Below are 17,362 nucleotides of genomic sequence, written 5' to 3' on the forward strand. Positions count from 1 at the left end.
CAGCTAGTCATCACCACCCACCGCCAACTGTTGGGCTACTCTTTTACTAACGAATAGTTGGATTGACCGTCACATTATAACGCGCCCACGGCTGAAACAGAGATGCCAACTATTTTAAATGACTGAGCGTAATGATTGTAGACAGAGCCCTTTATCATTTGCGGCTACTAGGCCTGAACAATGTCTCTAAGCTGTTTATTATTATATTATTATTATTATAACTATTATTACTTATTGCTGCTATAGATTGCTCATTTATGACTGAGTTTAATGTATTTAATAAATAAATTAAACAAATTATTTTGAAATTATGTCTTTTATTTAGTTCAGAGTAACAAACATACTGGTAAAACAACATTGAACATGCACAAACAGTAAGCAGAAAAAGCCTTTGTGTGAGGACTAGTTTATATCATGTTTATGATACTTATTGTGATAATTTTGCAGCTGTTGCAGCCTTTGATTTCATGAGAATGTCTCTGGATGGTTGGGAGTTATAACAACATTGTCCATTTGACTGTATACACATCTTGTGTGTTATAATACTGCTCAAAACGGAGGTGCTCAAGTTTGGTCTGAACTTGCTTTTGTTTTTAGTCACTAAACTAAATATCCTTTCACTGTCAGCATTAGAATGGAAGATTGTAAGAATTCCAAGCATAACCTACACAGAATGTCATACTTCTGGTTGCCGTTTCCATCCTTAACTGTAGACAGCTGAACCCAAAACTTGTCAACATTCAACTGAAGGACAGTTTCTGAGAAAGTATCTATTTAATAGTTCGAATATTGCCCTTCCAACTTGTCAATAGTGTCGTGCTCACGTGTATTGATAAGTACAGGACACCTGTCTGTGAAGAAGCGTAGAGAAGAAAAATCTTTGCTGACTTTCAGTTTTGGATCAGCAACCACTGCATGAATCAGAAGTTCATAATTTGAGGGAAATGTTTCATCATGTAATTTGTAGCTGCAATATAATATTTCTTGACACTGGTGTAGAAGCAGATCAAGTCCAGGTCCTTTTCATATTTAACAGTGTATTCCTTGGCAGCATTTTCAATAGAAACTGCCTCATCACATTTGTGTAAGGATTCATTGTTGTAGTCAAGTTCAGTGATGTTGCCGTCAAGATATTCTGGCTTGATGTATCTGACAAGTATATTTTTAACTTGTGTAATCAGAGTTCTATGCATAATATGTATGCAAGGTTCTTCTTTTTGCAATATCAAATTGGCTTGCTCAAATAGAGGAATTGCAGACTGAAGAAAAAGACAAAATAACAAGTTCATTTTGTTGTCCAAGAAAACTGTTAACTTATCTAACTTGCTCTGCGCATAACTTTTCTTGGTTACTTCCTTACTAGCTTTCGTTTTCTTCTCTTTTTTCATTGATTGTCTCTTCTTTAGTTCAAGGTCAGACTGCCTGAACATATATTGAGTTATATCAAATGTTTCTTTGTCTGCTTTTGGAGACTGTTGTCTTATGTCCTGTGTGGCTGGGAGGGTGTCTTGACTGTGTCCCTGTGTGGCTGAGAGGGTGTCTTGACTGTTAAAGTCTTGCTGCCTGACTGAGCTGCACGTTTAGATCCTTTTGAATCTAGTTTTCCTTTTCACAGTGAAAATACTTCTTCAATGGCTTCCACATGTCCAATATTCTGTTGAGGCACACCCCAAGTGATAGTCATCTTGTGTTAACAAGTTGTAGAATTTTTCTTGTTTCTTTGTCATACAATCCTTGAAACTCTTTGAAATGTTGTTTTCTGCTAGCACTTTTGTCCATAAAATACTAGATATCTATCAATATATCAGAAACTGGGCAGGGCAGTTCTCTGGAAGCTTTCTGGACAGCAATATTCATGAGGTGACAGGCACAGCCCATGAAGTAAATGCTAGGCTGTCGTCTTGAGATGTGTCCCATCACACCTTAACCTATACCAGACATAACTGAGGCATTGTCTGAAGAAAATCTAAGACACTTTAACCAAGGAATTTTCCTCTTTATCAGTTCGTGGTCCAAAAGCTTGAAAATATTCTCTCCCGTTGAAGCTTCTTTCCATTCCATCATTGTCAAAAGAGAACAAACAATTTTTCCAAGCAAAGGGTCAAGATATCGTACAACTACTGGATATAGTTCATGTCTGTGGATCCATCTGTGACTAAACTGTAAACACTGTTAGTAAGTATGCTTGAAATAATTTTGTCATCTTCACAACCCAACATTTGTACAACGGCTGTAGTTTTGGTTCTAGCACAGCCATATTTTTTCGCTATATCAGAGTCTGGGAACAATTTTCTGAATAGATGTCCTGCACGATCGGCTACAGCTAGGGGTAAATTATGAGCAATGACGAATTGCGTGAACATCACTTCTGCATTTATGGTTTCATATTCTGAATTCTTGCTCATAAATGTCATTATCTGCATCGTTTTTGTTTTCGCCTCAACCTTTTGTTGATGAGATGCCGATTTTGTATGTCTGGAACAATCGTTTCTCCCACCATGCGCCACAGAAAAATTGATGTGAAAAGCTGTACAAAACGAATGATTGTCACTGACTTTTGATGCAATGACCGGATATTTTGCACTATACTCTTTCCCAAATTTTTGATTCACAGTTTTAGTCCTTTTAGATTTGCCAGAAACAAGAAAATCTGGTGAAAGAGGCCTCTTTTTTTTACAACTTGTGAACGATTGTTTCTATGCCGCTTAGAAAACGAGAAATACTCATCTACGCAAGCGCTGATTGGCTGACAAGCACTGATGATGTAACTATGGATTCCCTCACGTACCCAGTATTGAGAAGCACAGCACTCAAACTATTGGTAGACGTCGGAGATACAAATATTTTTTTTATTATTTCAAGCACAAACATGATTATCGCAAGTAGCCATTTGGACTATGTTTTTTATTTATTATCAAAATATATTTGTATCTCACTAGAAAATTTCTTTTCACCCCTTTCAAGCCCTGGGGAAAAATTTATTACTTTATTGTATAGGCCTATATAATATATAATAATTTGGGAGCTGCAACAAGTCGTAGTATTTGTCTGTATGAGCGTATAGTCGTAATGTATACGCCAAAATGGTGAAGATTACGCTCAAATCGTAATGGTTGACATCTCTGCTGAAAGGGCGAACATGTTTGGTGCGACGGGGACTCTAACCCGCGACCCTCAGATTACGATCCAAACGCCTTAACCCACCTGGCCATGCAGGACCCATTACCATTATAACATGTTATTCTTTATAATACGATAAATACATATGCGTCTTGTTAATTTACGTTAAATCGTAGAATCCACCACTTAACTTTCACACTATAAACACTGTTCAACACTTATGTCACGGGGAAAATATTAAAAAAAAAAACTTTCTAGATTTTTGAAAGAATTGTTATTTTAACTAACGAGAAAAGTGGCACCGAAATCATCATGAAATATAGCCCCAAAACAAACTACTAATTATATCAGCCCACGTCGAACTAGTCTCTCCTGGACTAAGCCCAAAGCAGTTTCAAGTGTTACGACATTCCACGGTGAAAAACCACATAGCTGTATGCTCTAGTTCAAGAAGTGAAGTCTACAATATCTGTTGTCTCTCAGCCTCAAAACGTTGAGAAGACAGCTGGCACAAAGAAAGCTATATCGTTACAGGTGCAACATAACTTGAATCGTTGAGTAAAAGCGTGACAACTATTCATGTCAATGTATCATGAAACTGCCTAAGATTACGTATCTCTCTAAAATATAAGTAACTTTCACGCGAGCAAATAACTTCTGTATATCACCAAAGCACTTCAAATTAATTCCTTTCTCGATAAAATAATAAAAAAAATCCAGCACGAAAGAATGCTCAGTTCATCCAAACTATCTACAACAAATTCCCAAATTGGGGGTAGGGGATTCTCAGTAAATATAAAAACTATCTTCTACAGTAAATAATTTTCTGCCCTGAGTAACCTATTTAAAATTGTGAAGCCTATCTAGCAAATATAAGTTACGTCCTAATAAAATCTTATCTTTATCACTTTATCTCCATCTTTGTCAACGAGATAATTACTAAAATATCCAGTTTTATTTCCACCGTTAGCCTAGTTAGGTTCACGTACTATGTCGACAAGATTGAGGCTTAGTTAATGATGCAACTTGAAGTTGTGTAGCATAAACAACTTTCAAAGGTACTCTGAGCAAAAATTAAACATTTAATGATGACGTACCCAGTTTATTAGACGTCTAACATGTTAACAAATGTACAACGTTTCGACAAAGTTTTGGACATTTGTTAACGTGTTAAACTTGAAAGTTTCCTACATTACCATTCAACACGTCTTCGAACTTTATTATCTGAAACTAAGCTTACGTTTGAGAAATAGAGGGTGAAAGTTTAGTATTCCCGATATATACTTTAATACAGTGGTTCCCAAACTTTTTTATGCCTCGCACCCCTAATAAATTTTAATATGTTCTCGCACCCCTCACAGTAATTACTTATTTAAGAATAAAGTGAAGGTGGCCAAAACAAATTTTTTCTCGCACACCCTGGAACGCTATCTGGTTGGGAACCACTGCTTTAATATAATTATGTATTAATTAGACTTTTCAGTATTTTGACAGTTAACTTTAACCTGATCGTAATGTGTTTTTCCATTAAAAATAATTATTATTTTTGTGTTTTGATAACTAGTAATATTAATTATCTGTGTTAATATGATAATGAATAAAAATTATTTGGTTTAATGTGGTTTTTCTGAATTATTTAAGCATACTGAAGTGTAATAAATTTAACTTTTGTATATTTGACGGCTAACGTAAACTTAGATTTTAGGGTTAAACATGTCATGAATCAGATGTAATTATGGTGATAAGAACAGAAAAAAAATCTATACTTTACTTCGTAAGGAGATATTCATAGATTATAAGGTGTTATCTGTGGTTTCTCGTGGATAAACCATATTTTCGAAATAAAATAACCAAGGCGAATCAGAGATGAATGTAGCGTTGTGGGGAGTAGCGAGTATAGTTGTAAGAGCCTTTTTTGATGACATCAATTCGTTAAATCAGCACTGTGGCAACAATCAGTTAGCCAAGCCAAGCTATCAGCATAAGTGACGTACGTGTAGTACGGAGCTGGAAATAACCAGTGCATCAGTATGTCCACATCCGGTAAAGTGCAGCAGCCCTGTGGTTGAAATCTTGATATACCATAGCAGCAGACTCGTGTGGACAGAAAAAGAAATCTCACTTTTTGTTCTATTTTTAAATGAAATGATGCATTATAAATTAATAATTGGTTTTACTGAAGTTAGTGTTGTTGTTTTCGGATAACAGGATAAATTAAAAACATGAGAAACGATGGTTTGACGTACGGATGAAACAATATTTTGTTCTATCTGGGTCATGGTTTAGTCAGCTCTAAGACAGTAAAATGAAGGAAAACAATGTTAAAGTTTGTTCTGTTTGTTCATTTACAATCTTATTCGTTTTAAAATTATTTTATATATGAGCTTTAATCACCGCGAGTACATAAAGTGAGAAAATGGGGCTTGCGAAAGGGCAAGATGAAATTAGAACAAGGGAGAATGGAAGGACATAAGATGTAACGTCATTGATAAATTTCAAACGTTTCTGTGAATGAGCGTAGCCGCATTGTTTCAGACGAACTGTTTGTAGAAGTTGAGATTCGACATTAGAAGCGACTCGTAGTCTAAGGGACTGATGGTTCGACATCAGGGGTGACTCGTAGATCTAACGAAGTAACAGTTAGATATCAAGGGCGAGCGACGTATAAATCTAAAAGAATAGAGTATCGAGGTCAGTAGTAACATATATAAGGGAGAAGAGGTTCAACTTCAGGGACAACTCGTACATATAAGGGCCGGCAAAGCCAGGTGGTTAAGGCATTCGACTCGTAATCTGAGGGTCGTGGGTTAGAATCCCCATCACGCCAAACATGCTCGCTCTTTCAGCTGTGTGGGCGTTGTAATATGACAGTCAATCCCATTATTCGTTGATAAAAGAGTAGCCCAAAAGTTTGTAGTGGGTGGTGATGACTAGCTGCCTTTCCTCTAGTTTCACATTGCTAATTGCAATGTGCAATGTGCTAATTGCAATAAATTGCAAGGTTTTACAAGAGGTTTTCATGTCTAATAAAACTAAATTGTTTCTGAGATTAAAGAGATAGTTACGGTAATTAAATCTGGTTATTATTGTTAATGTTGAAATTATCTTAAATGATGGTAATTACGTAAATTATTACGTAAAGCAGAATTTAACGCAGTATGAATCTAACATTTAATGTCTTTGTGCAAATGTATGGTGATTTTATAGTTCTTGTCGACAACTTTGGTTTTAAAGATGTTTCTTAGAAGTGCTGCCTAAAAAAAAAAAACTTACCTAACATTATCTCCGTTGCTAGGAGACCTTAGCACAGTAGGTATCAAGTAGTTTGTGCTACCTGCTATAAGTGTATGTAAATTATATTATCTAAATGTTGGCTATATTAAATATTGGAACGAGCCTTTACTTTCTTAACGAGGTTTCCACTTGAACTTGCTATAATTATGATTAGTTCAGGAAGAGTTGCTGGGAGGAAAAAAAGAAACAGGTAGCGAGAGAATAACCGTGCGGCCAGAAATTATACATGAAGGTAGTATGACCGGGTTTCTTTCAGGTCTTTTCAGGGTTAAAGTTTGAGTATCAGACGAACCATCATCATAAGTAAGTTGAGGAAAACCCTCATTTTTATGAGACAGACTTTATTATCCGAAAACAATGTAAGTTTTAGGCCTTTTGACAGGAATAGAAGAAGGTTCGAATTCAAAAGCTTTGTTTATCACTTTTAAACGAGTTCTGTATTTTTGTTCTCAATCAGGGCCATTACTTTTGACATAGTTTATCGAAGTCTCTGTTACTGACTAGGGTTAATCTGAAATCTACCTTACCTCTGTCACCATAACTTACATATCCTTAGCAGTCCTTTTTAAAATTGTGCTGAAATAAACCGTTTAATTGCTTATTTTGTACAATACAAATAGTAAATGACAGTCCGATAAGCTCGATCAGGAAGATGCTTCAATATTGAATTTGTCGAATCGAGATCTTTCCACCTTGAAGCAGCGTAAATGAAAATAAAAATGGAAAATATAATACTTCAACACTGCTCGGCGTTGAATCTAAAGGCTTACAACGCTAAAAAACCGGGTTTCTATTAAAATTGAACAATCAACTTCCAGAAGATAAGGGGCATTTTGTTATTTGAACGTGTAATTTTAAACATTAAAAAAATCGTTTTCTCCCGTATTGTACGCCAGTACCTCCTCGTAGTTAAAAATATAAGCATTCTTTTAATTTCAGCCACAAATAAAAAGAGCGCTTTTTTAAACATACGCGTGCCATATTCGTTATTTTTTATTGTCAAATTTTGTGGTAAAATTGTTTGAGAAACAACCATAAAGTGTTATTTTTATCTCATCTACAGAAATCAAACTAGCCGTATTTTGACAAAGTGAAAAATAATCTGGTTAAAAAATCAATCCAACAGCAATTTACTACAGAACATAGAGCTTGGCAACAATCGTATGACAAATTGTGACGATAAAAGCTGAACTACCGCAAAGAGGCTTCCTTATGTTCCGGTTTCTACGTCATCGATCGACAGCTGCATAACTCTATAAGTCATAACCTAAAGTAAAACACCTTTACATCGATCTGCGACTGGCAGATGATTTACAAGCCACCTACAATCTTCAACTAAAAACACAATTTTTTCGAACATAATTTATATTTTATAACCGTGATAAAGTAGGGTTTTTTTTGTAAAAAATTGTGTTAAGGAAACTTTCTTGCCTGTAATGTTTAGACACCTGAACTAATCTAAATACATCCATATTAGAATATTAGCTTGAGGCAATGAAGACGGATAATTTGTCTACTCCACTTACTATTCGATTATCGAAATCTGTGGCCATGGCGGTTGTTTAAGCCCGTCAGCAAACTAACGTAACTCGAATATTGTAGATGTTAAAGATAACGTGACTGACACGCGACCTAACAGCTGTTTGAATTTCATGGCTTAACAAACACGAGGACTACTAAACCTTTATTTCTTTTATTATTTATTCTCTCTTAAACTGATCGAACCGCGAGTATAAAAACATGTAATCTTTTCATTTCTTATAAAAAGTTGTTTGTTTTCCATCTACAAAAACGACACCTATAAAGAGCAGTGTTTTCATGAACAGATCAGTTTAAAATCTGATGAACGAATACACAACATTTTAGAAGTTTCTACCTCAACGGCGTCTTGCACACAAAGAGAGGCTCTTTATGAATCTTTGGACCCAATATATACACTGACAGTCACTTTTTTAACGCACCCATAAATGTAAGCGTAGAGCAAAATACGTTCAATGGCACCACGTCCTGAGCTCTTTAATTACCAGCCCAAAACAATATCCACCAGGCCACGCCCGCACTAGTAAGAAACGATTAAAATATAGCAGACTTTTATCCGTAGAAGTAGCTTTGGACATTACGAAATGGGTTCAATATGTTCGTTTATATACTAACAAGTTCATAATATAGCATGTGGGGTAATATGGTACTACATGAACAAGACGGTTAGTACAAGCCTGTATTTGTACAATACAGTTAATACAGGTCTGTATTTGTACACTATAGTTAATACGGGTCTGTATTTGTACAGTACAGTTACTAGAACAATTTTTGTCATCTCTTTTCAAGATATGTGATAAAACTTGTCCCAGTAATTATAGGTCCATTTGTCATACATCAGTTGTAGTAACAGTTTCGGAAAGTTTGACAAAAGATGATTTCCAAAGTGATTTATCGAAGTTTAGAATTTTATTGGAAATTCAAGATGGATTCACTAATGGAAAATCTTACCTTACAAATCTTTTAACATTATTTGAAAAGATTACTGTTTATGTAGATGAGGAAAAGGGTATAGATTTGGTGTATCTGGATTTTTTAGAAAGCATTTGACAAAGTGCTACATAAAAGGCTTGTAAAGAAATATATCTATAGATGCAAGGAGAAATTAGCAAATTAGATAAAAGAGTGCTAGATATAAGAAAGCAGAGGGTTGTTACAAATAGAGTTCAGTCAAACTGGATTAATATTGCAAGTGAGGTACTTCAGGGCTCAGTGTTAGGACTTTCGCTCTTTTCAATTCACATCAATGACAGATGAAAGAATAGGCAATAATTTACTTAAATGTGTTGATTATATTAAGGTCTTGGGTGTTTCTAGCTTTAAAGAGGATGCTACTGATACACAAAAGGTTTTAAATTATTTAGTGAGATGGGAAAAAAAATGTCAGATGGGTTTTAATTACAGTAAATGTAAGATAATGTATGTTAGTTATCATCAATTGAATTATAAGTGTAATTTGGATGAAAATAACCTTAACAGTGTTATGAAAGAAAGGGAACTCCATGTAATAGTTCATCATTCTCTAAAGCCATCCAAGCAGTGTAATGTGGTTAGTTGTTGGACAAATAGAATTTTAGGTTGTATCTACAGGAATACTGAATACAACTCTAAGGAGGTTATAATTTATAGGTCGCTGGTTAGGCTACATTTGGATTATTGTATTCAATCTTTGGCTTCTTACTTCAAGTAAGACATTGAATTGTTGGAAAAGAATCACGTACGCTTTTCATGACTGAATTTACACTATTACTCACATGTAAGTTACTCATCAGTGAATTCAACATTGTTATTTACATGTACGTTACTTATAAGTGAAATCAACATTGTTACTTACACGTAAATTACTCATCAGTGAATTCAAAATTGTTACTTACACGTAAGTTACTAATCACTGAATTCAACACTATTACTTAGAGTTAATTCAGCATTGTTACTAACGTGTAAGTTACTAATCACTGAATTCAAAACCATTACTTACAGTTGATTCTATATTATTACTTACATGTAAGTTACGCATCAGTGAATTCAACATTGTTATTTACATGTAAGTTACTAATCAGTGAATTCAACATTGTTATTTACACGTAAGTTACTAATCAGTAAATTCAACACTATTACAGTTAATTCGACATTGTTACTTACGTGTAAGTTACTCATCAGTGAATTCAATATTGTTATTTACATGTAAGTAACTAATTAGTGATTTCAACATTGTTATTTACATGTAAGTTACTAATCAGTGAATTCAACACTATTACTTACAGTTAATTCAACATTGCCACTTATATGTATGGTACTCATCAGTAAATTCAACATTGTTACTTACACGTAAGTTACTCATCAGTGAATTCAACATTGTTACTTGTACGTAAGTTACTCATCAGTGAATTCAACATTGTTATTTACATATAAGTTACTAATCTGTGAATTCAACACTATTACTTACAGTTAATTCAACATTGTTACTTACATGTACGTTACTCATCAGTGAATTCAACATTGTTATTTACACGTAAGTTACTAATCAGTGAATTCAACATTGTTATTTACATGCAAGTTACTCATCAGTGAATTCAACATTGTTACTTACATGTAATTTACTCATCAGTAAGTTAAACATCGTTCCTTACATTTTATGACCAGTGTCAACAGTGAGGCGCTGGAAAACGGAAAGACAAATATAACATGCTCTGAGGACATAAATGGACTAAGGTTTTATTGGTAAAAGGTGATATGAAGAAAGATCCTGTTATGAGTACGCTCTTACAAAGAAACTAAAGTACTTCACAACTAAACTAGTCATTAGTCAGTTGTTTTGCCTCTGGGAGTAAAATAACCATATCTATTCGAGAAGAGATTTTCTGTATTCAACCTTAATATGTTGTACCTTAGTATAATAATAATTTTAACCTTAATATGTTGTTGCTTGGTATAATAATAATATTTCAACCTTAATATGTAGTTCCTTAATATAATAACAGTATTTTAATCTTAATATATGGTATCTTAGTCTGTCAGTTTAAACATATGAACTGCTTGTCTGATGGCCCTTGTACAGAGTTTAGATGGTGTCCGAAACAAACAACTAATTCGGTTCAATACAAACTTTATATATTGGCAATACGTGTTTATTTTCATAGTTACAAAAGTATAGTGCCATTAGGATGTTAGTAACCAACTTGAAGTAAAAATGTATTATCAAGACGGTTGGTATGGGTATTAAAACTTTGATTAAAATAAAGTACAGAACAACGTTTTTACCTTCTCAGGTCATCTTTTGTACTTTATCTTAACTGAAGTTTTAATACCCTTACCAGCTACCTTGAGAATACATTTTTACTTCATCCGGATTTCTCGTCTTTACAAATTTGAACGAAAGTATTGTTTCCAACTGCCTTTCAACAATGATGCTAATAGTGTTTTTTTGTTTTTTTTCTTAAAACAAAGTCACATTCGGCTCTCTGCTGTGTCCACCGAAAGGAATCGAAGATTTAACGCTGTCACAGTGGGGGACATAATAACAGTTTTATAGCATGTTTTAATACCTTGGGTATCAAACAATCAAATATAAAGAGGAAAGGGAATTCTTAATAAAGACTTCATGCTTCAGTTACGGTACAGATAACTGATAGTGTTCCAAAGTTAAATACAAATTAAAACACAAGTAAATATTCAATAGGCCGTTAAATGTAGATTGAACATTCTGAACAGCTAGCTACACGAGTGTACGAACAGTAAACCGCAAACGATTTTGATTTTCTAAAAACTGAGTTATCAAGATAAATCATGAGCACTCGTTTAAATTATCATAACGAGTGTTTCCTCTTTGTGAGATAAATCAAAACATTCATACAAAATTCAACGACTGTTGACGGAATGGAGAGTAAACTTAAACTTAAGAAATTATAAAAATAAAAAGAACAGGGAAAAGTTTTGCTTGTTTGTTGGAATTAAACACAGAGTTACACAATGGGTTCTGCCCACTACAGGTATCGAAACCCGGTTTCTAGTGGGGTACGTTCGCAGACAGACCGCTGTGCCACTTGGGGAGAGAACATTTTTACCAGCACTTACTAAAACTAACTGTGCTTCTCTTTGAAATTCCTACTAAAATACCGTTTGTTTTAAAATTATAAATAATTTACCGCTTCTAAGTAACAGTTGTTGACAGTTTAATTTGAATAGAAGCACCGTTAACTTGTTACTACATCTACTGCGAAGGAGATCCTGACGAATGTAAGTATCTGTGCTATCACGTCACTGTTCGTTTCGTTCATTACGAATATTTAACGTTATTGTACACTAACCTGTGGCCATTTTGTGTATTACTTGAAAATTAATCTAAGCTGTTAACAGTCTGTAAACTTCGCTATCGTGTTCCTGTTGTAACTTAACCATTAGCATATAATCTATAGAAACTGACGAACGTTGTCTCACCAAGTGATAATAAGAGCCGTTACCTCTGACTGTTAAGTGTTAAAGTTGCTGTTGGTTATTATTATTTATCATTTAACCCTATAATGATACAAATATTGTTTAATTTATAAACCATGGAAAGCTTCAATTATTTAGAGAAGAGGGCGGAAACTGGTTGTAATTCTGGAAAATTCGAAGTTACTTTATAAAATTGATTACGTAAAAAACTTGGCTGTCCAAATATTTTTTCTTGTGTTATTCCACTATGTACATAAAATATAAATTTAAAATAAAAACTAGTAGAACAAATTATATAAAGTTATCTGAAACTGACAATTCAAGCAGAAAATTCAGTAACAAACCCTTCCTGTAAACAACGTTTTTTTCAGTATTTCCACTTTTAAGGGAATGAATTTCTAACCATTCTATCTCAGAACGGCTGGTATGGGTATTAAAACTTTTACTGTAAGTGCAGAACAACCTTTCGACCTTCCTAGGTCATCTTCAGATTAACAAATGCCAAACGTTGTTCTCTGCTTATCCATAAAAGTATTATTACCCATACCAGCAGTTCTGAGATACATTTTTATTTCAAGTGAGTTTCTCAATATCAAGAATTTCTAACCAATTAAGTGACCGTTCCTTGGAAAGAACTTAGTAGAGGTTACCGTGAAAACAACACTGGGTCAGCTGAATGCAATCCCGAAAGACAAATGTACGTTTCCCAAGTAATATTGTTGTAAAAGTTTAAACTTCTTTCCACTTAAATACGTTTACTCACTCTTAAGGTAGGGGAGAAAATTAGGATTGTTTAATTGTTTGAAGTTAAGCACAAAGCAACACAATGGGCTATCTGTGCTCTGCCAATCAGGGGTATCGAAACCCGGTTTCTAACTTTGTATGTCCGCAGACATACCGGTGAGGGATTAAAGTTGAATTCAATCTAAAAGAATCTACGTTTATTACTTAACCTTTGGTATCATTTATTTATCTTTTCTAATTATTTTTTTTTACTTTTGAAAGTTCTTGCCTCTGCTTTAAACTGTAGTCAATCAATGAGTGAATTTCTTACGGACTTCGCTCGTTTTAGTTAATATCTTGAAATATGAGAGTATGATATCACTTCAAGGTGTTAAAAATGCATAGAAATTAATATTAGTTTGTTTTGAATTTCGAGCAAAGCTACAAGAGGGCTATCTGTGCTAGCCGTTCCTAATTCAGCAGTGTAAGACTAGAGGGAAGACAGCTAGTCATCAACACCCACGCCAACTCTTGGGCTACTCTTTTACCAATGAATAGCGGTATTGACCGTCACATTATAACGCCCTCACGGCTAAAAAGGGCGAGCATGTTTGGCGTAACGGGAATTTGAACCCGCGAACCTCAGATTACGAGTCGAGTGTCTTAACCACCTGGTCATGCCGGGCCTTTAATGTTAATAAATCAAAATAAAATACCAGAAAATTTGCTTTTTAAAGAATAAGTTTGAGCAGTTTTTATTAAGTTTATTTAAAAGAAAAAATTAATTCATTAAAATAACTGCTCCTATTGGCCCAGCGGTAATTATCTGGGTTTATGATTCTAAAAGTTGGGTTTCAATACCCTTGATGGGCACTTCACAAATAGTTCATTGTGTAGGTTTGTGCTGAATAAAAAGATCCATATTCAAAAACTAACATTTAAATTAATAGGAGTGATACAATTGGCCCAGCATGGCCAGGGGGGTTAAAGCGTGAGACTCGTAACCTGAGGGTCGCGGGTTCGCATCCCCGTCGCACCAAACATCCTCGCCTTTTTAGCCGTGGGAGCGTTATAATGTGACAGTTAATCCCACTATTCGTGGGTAAAATAGTAGTCCAAGAGTTGGCGGTGGGTGGTTATAACTAGCTGCCTTCCCTCTAGTCTTACACTGCTAAATCAGGGACGGCTAGCGCAGATAGCTCTCGAGTAACTTTGCGTGAAATTCAAAAACAAACAAACAAGTGATACAATTATTTTTCTTAGACTAACGCATGGGCTTGTGGTGAGAGCGCATGATTTGCAATCTCGAAGTCGCGATTTGAAATCCACGTCACCAAACATGCTCGCTCTTTCAGCCGTGTAGCATTATTGCGTGACAGTCAATCCCACTATTTGTTGTTTAAAAATAGCTGAAAAGTTGATGGTGGGAGTTATGATCAGCTGACTTCCTTATAGTCTGTCATTGCTGAATTAAGGACGGCTAGCGCAGATAACCTTTCTGTAGGTGTGTACAAAATTCAAAGCAAGGCAAACTTACATTGAGTTAATATTTTATGAAATACGTTTCAGCATTGTTGACTTACTTCTATCACGTACTATAAATTATTGAATAATCCTATACAGAACAATACACATAACACAAACTTATCAGTAATCGGCAGAGAATACGGTGGGATTTTTGACAATTTTTATCCATGTTTTAATATGATAGATGTCGTTGTAAAGATGAGATTAGTTTTTAATTAATTAAAATTAATCAGTCTATTGGAACTGACATATTTGTCCAGAAACTGGCAGGTGTCCACCGAGTTTCCTTCTCATGCACTATAAACGTGACCAGTATACACACACACACACACACTTATATATCGTTTGCATGTTTAAAAACAACAATCGATTTCAATGTAAACTATAGTCATAAGGCTTATTAAAAAGTACAAAATGAATAATAGACTTACTGGATGAAATTTATTTGAAATATGAAACATTTATTTTGTTATTAATTAATCTGTTACCCCCCAATGGCATAGTGGTATGTCTGCAGAGTTGCAACGCTATAAACTGAGTTTCGATATCCGTGGTGGGCAGAGTATTAGGTCGCTCTTTGTGTAGCTTTGTGCTTAACTTCAAAAGAAACAAACTTAATTAATCTAAACGTTGCGTCACTATGTTTTTTTCACATGAATACACCTGCCGCAGAGCTGTAATAAACTTGGAGAAGAATATTCGTTTCCTCAGAAACAATAAAGGTTGTTTGGTTCAAGAAGCAGCAGTTTATGAGATGTGTACATAAATAATGCACTGGCTACATTCGAGTGAACTTTAATGCGTTGTTCTCATCTATTTCTACATGAATGTATACATTACATATGATAGTAGTGAGTACACGCGAGAATCAGGTTTCGTCTTATTTCTAATGAGAACAATGGCTGAAATAATTTCCGACCAACTAAACAATGTATCTGTATTTTCATGTTGTTGTTTTTTTATTTATGATATATTCTCTTCTCTTTTACCCTGCAGTTTTGCTGCGCCTTTTTCTCTTCTTTATCTAATTACTGCTTTTCACAAAACATGAACTGCAAGTCTCGCACTTTTCTTCGCACTTACGCTACATCCTGAATAATCTTAAAATCAAATGCTTTACGCGTCAGTACGTATTTAAAATATTGATATAAACACAGGTTTTCTGGACTCTAGTGAAAAACGATCTTCTAACGAAAATCTCTCAGTCAGAAGGGAAAGCCTTCTTCCAGGTGCTGTGATGTTCGGTTGAGGATATACAAAAAAAAATTTAGAATAATTCCAGAGCTTATATTTGATAAATAAATACACCTTAGCGCCATCTAGTAACATCGATATTCCTTTTTTCTTTCAAATTAGGTATATTATGTCAGAACATTTGGGGATGCGATTAGCTTCATCTGTTTAGTGACGAAAAACGTTAGAGTAGCTACTGTCCATTTAAAAATGTCGTTTCTTATAATAGAATATATAATCGACTAGTTTAGTTTCGTGATAAAAAATCAGTGATTTTAAGAATTTTACTGAAACAAGCCACTTTTAGACAGCCTTGACATCAAGGGATTTCGCACGTAAATAGTTTACGAAAACAAAATCTGTAATCTGTTAAAATATACTATACCTAATTGTGGTAAATGTACTACAAATGCTCATACAACTTTCACGATAAATAAAGTGAAATGATACGAATTAATACGAAGAATCTAGCCTGTCGTTCCTAGATATTTCCCAGCATACCCTACTTGTTAGTGATTTAAATATTTTCTATAAAAAACGAAGTAAATGTATACTATTTTGACATATCACCGTGATAACTGTGCGAATTGTGTGAGCACAATTATATTTATAGAATAAGTTTCTTGAAAACAATGGGAAATAAAAATAATTGTCGTTTATAGTTATAGGGTAATGCAGACATTGTCAAGAATGTTTATATAAGATTATTAAAACTGACAAACACAAAATATAAATGTATAAGCACATAGTCTTGTAATATTTTCATAAAGTTATACAAAACTATCTTCTGTTGGATAAAAAGGCCTACATTGTGTCCTTATATCAATATAGTTTACATATTTTTATGTTGCTAAAACATATACGCACTATGAGTTTAAAATACGTGTGTTTTGCTAAACTCCGATACTTCCTAACGTCACACAGACGGTAAGCCTGTATTGTAATAACTCTTTTTTTGATGTTGCTACACGTAGAGACAGAGAAAAGCTATCGAGAAACTGTGGTCACCAAGAGCGCATGGCGACAGCATCACAAGTCACTAAGTTAACCGGATTAAAACGAAATGCACGAGATTTTACGCAAGCACACACACATATGGTTGGTTAAGTTGAACTAGGGCTAACCACTTACTTGTTGCATTGGCGGCCATGTTCTTCCCAAAGCTGAAACTAATTTAAAAATAAGGTCACCGTGTATGGTTTACGTTTTCTCATCGTATTTAGCCATTTCACGCTGAGCATCCATCCACTCCTCTGCCTCTCTCATCCGGGTCACTGAACGCCTGGAAATTTGAGTGTTCCTTTTGTACACATGAGGGCGCTAGTGTAGTCTCCAACGAGGGACAAATAATTATTCTGTCTGTTTGAGAAATAGTCTAAAAAAAACTCATGAATTACACTTCTTCTTTTTATGATATATAGTATTTATATCACTTTAATATGTGATGCTTGTTTCTCCGTAAATAAATAATAACTCCGGACAAGCGAGCTTC

The 17,362-nt window shown here is 34.5% G+C and overlaps 1 protein-coding gene across 1 annotated transcript in view; it reads right to left on the reverse strand.

Moving 5' to 3' along the window:
• LOC143225332 (uncharacterized) overlaps positions 1 to 17,137 on the reverse strand; it is a 49,971-nt gene extending 32,834 nt beyond the window's left edge. The window contains exon 1 of the mRNA XM_076454536.1: positions 17,002 to 17,137. Coding sequence (XP_076310651.1) covers positions 17,002 to 17,020 — 19 coding nt within the window. The 5' untranslated portion in view covers positions 17,021 to 17,137. The remainder of the gene's footprint in view (positions 1 to 17,001) is intronic.
• Between the last annotated feature and the right edge of the window lie 225 nt (positions 17,138 to 17,362).

This window comes from Tachypleus tridentatus, chromosome 9, assembly GCF_004210375.1.
Source record: "Tachypleus tridentatus isolate NWPU-2018 chromosome 9, ASM421037v1, whole genome shotgun sequence".
NCBI lineage: Eukaryota > Metazoa > Arthropoda > Merostomata > Xiphosura > Limulidae > Tachypleus > Tachypleus tridentatus.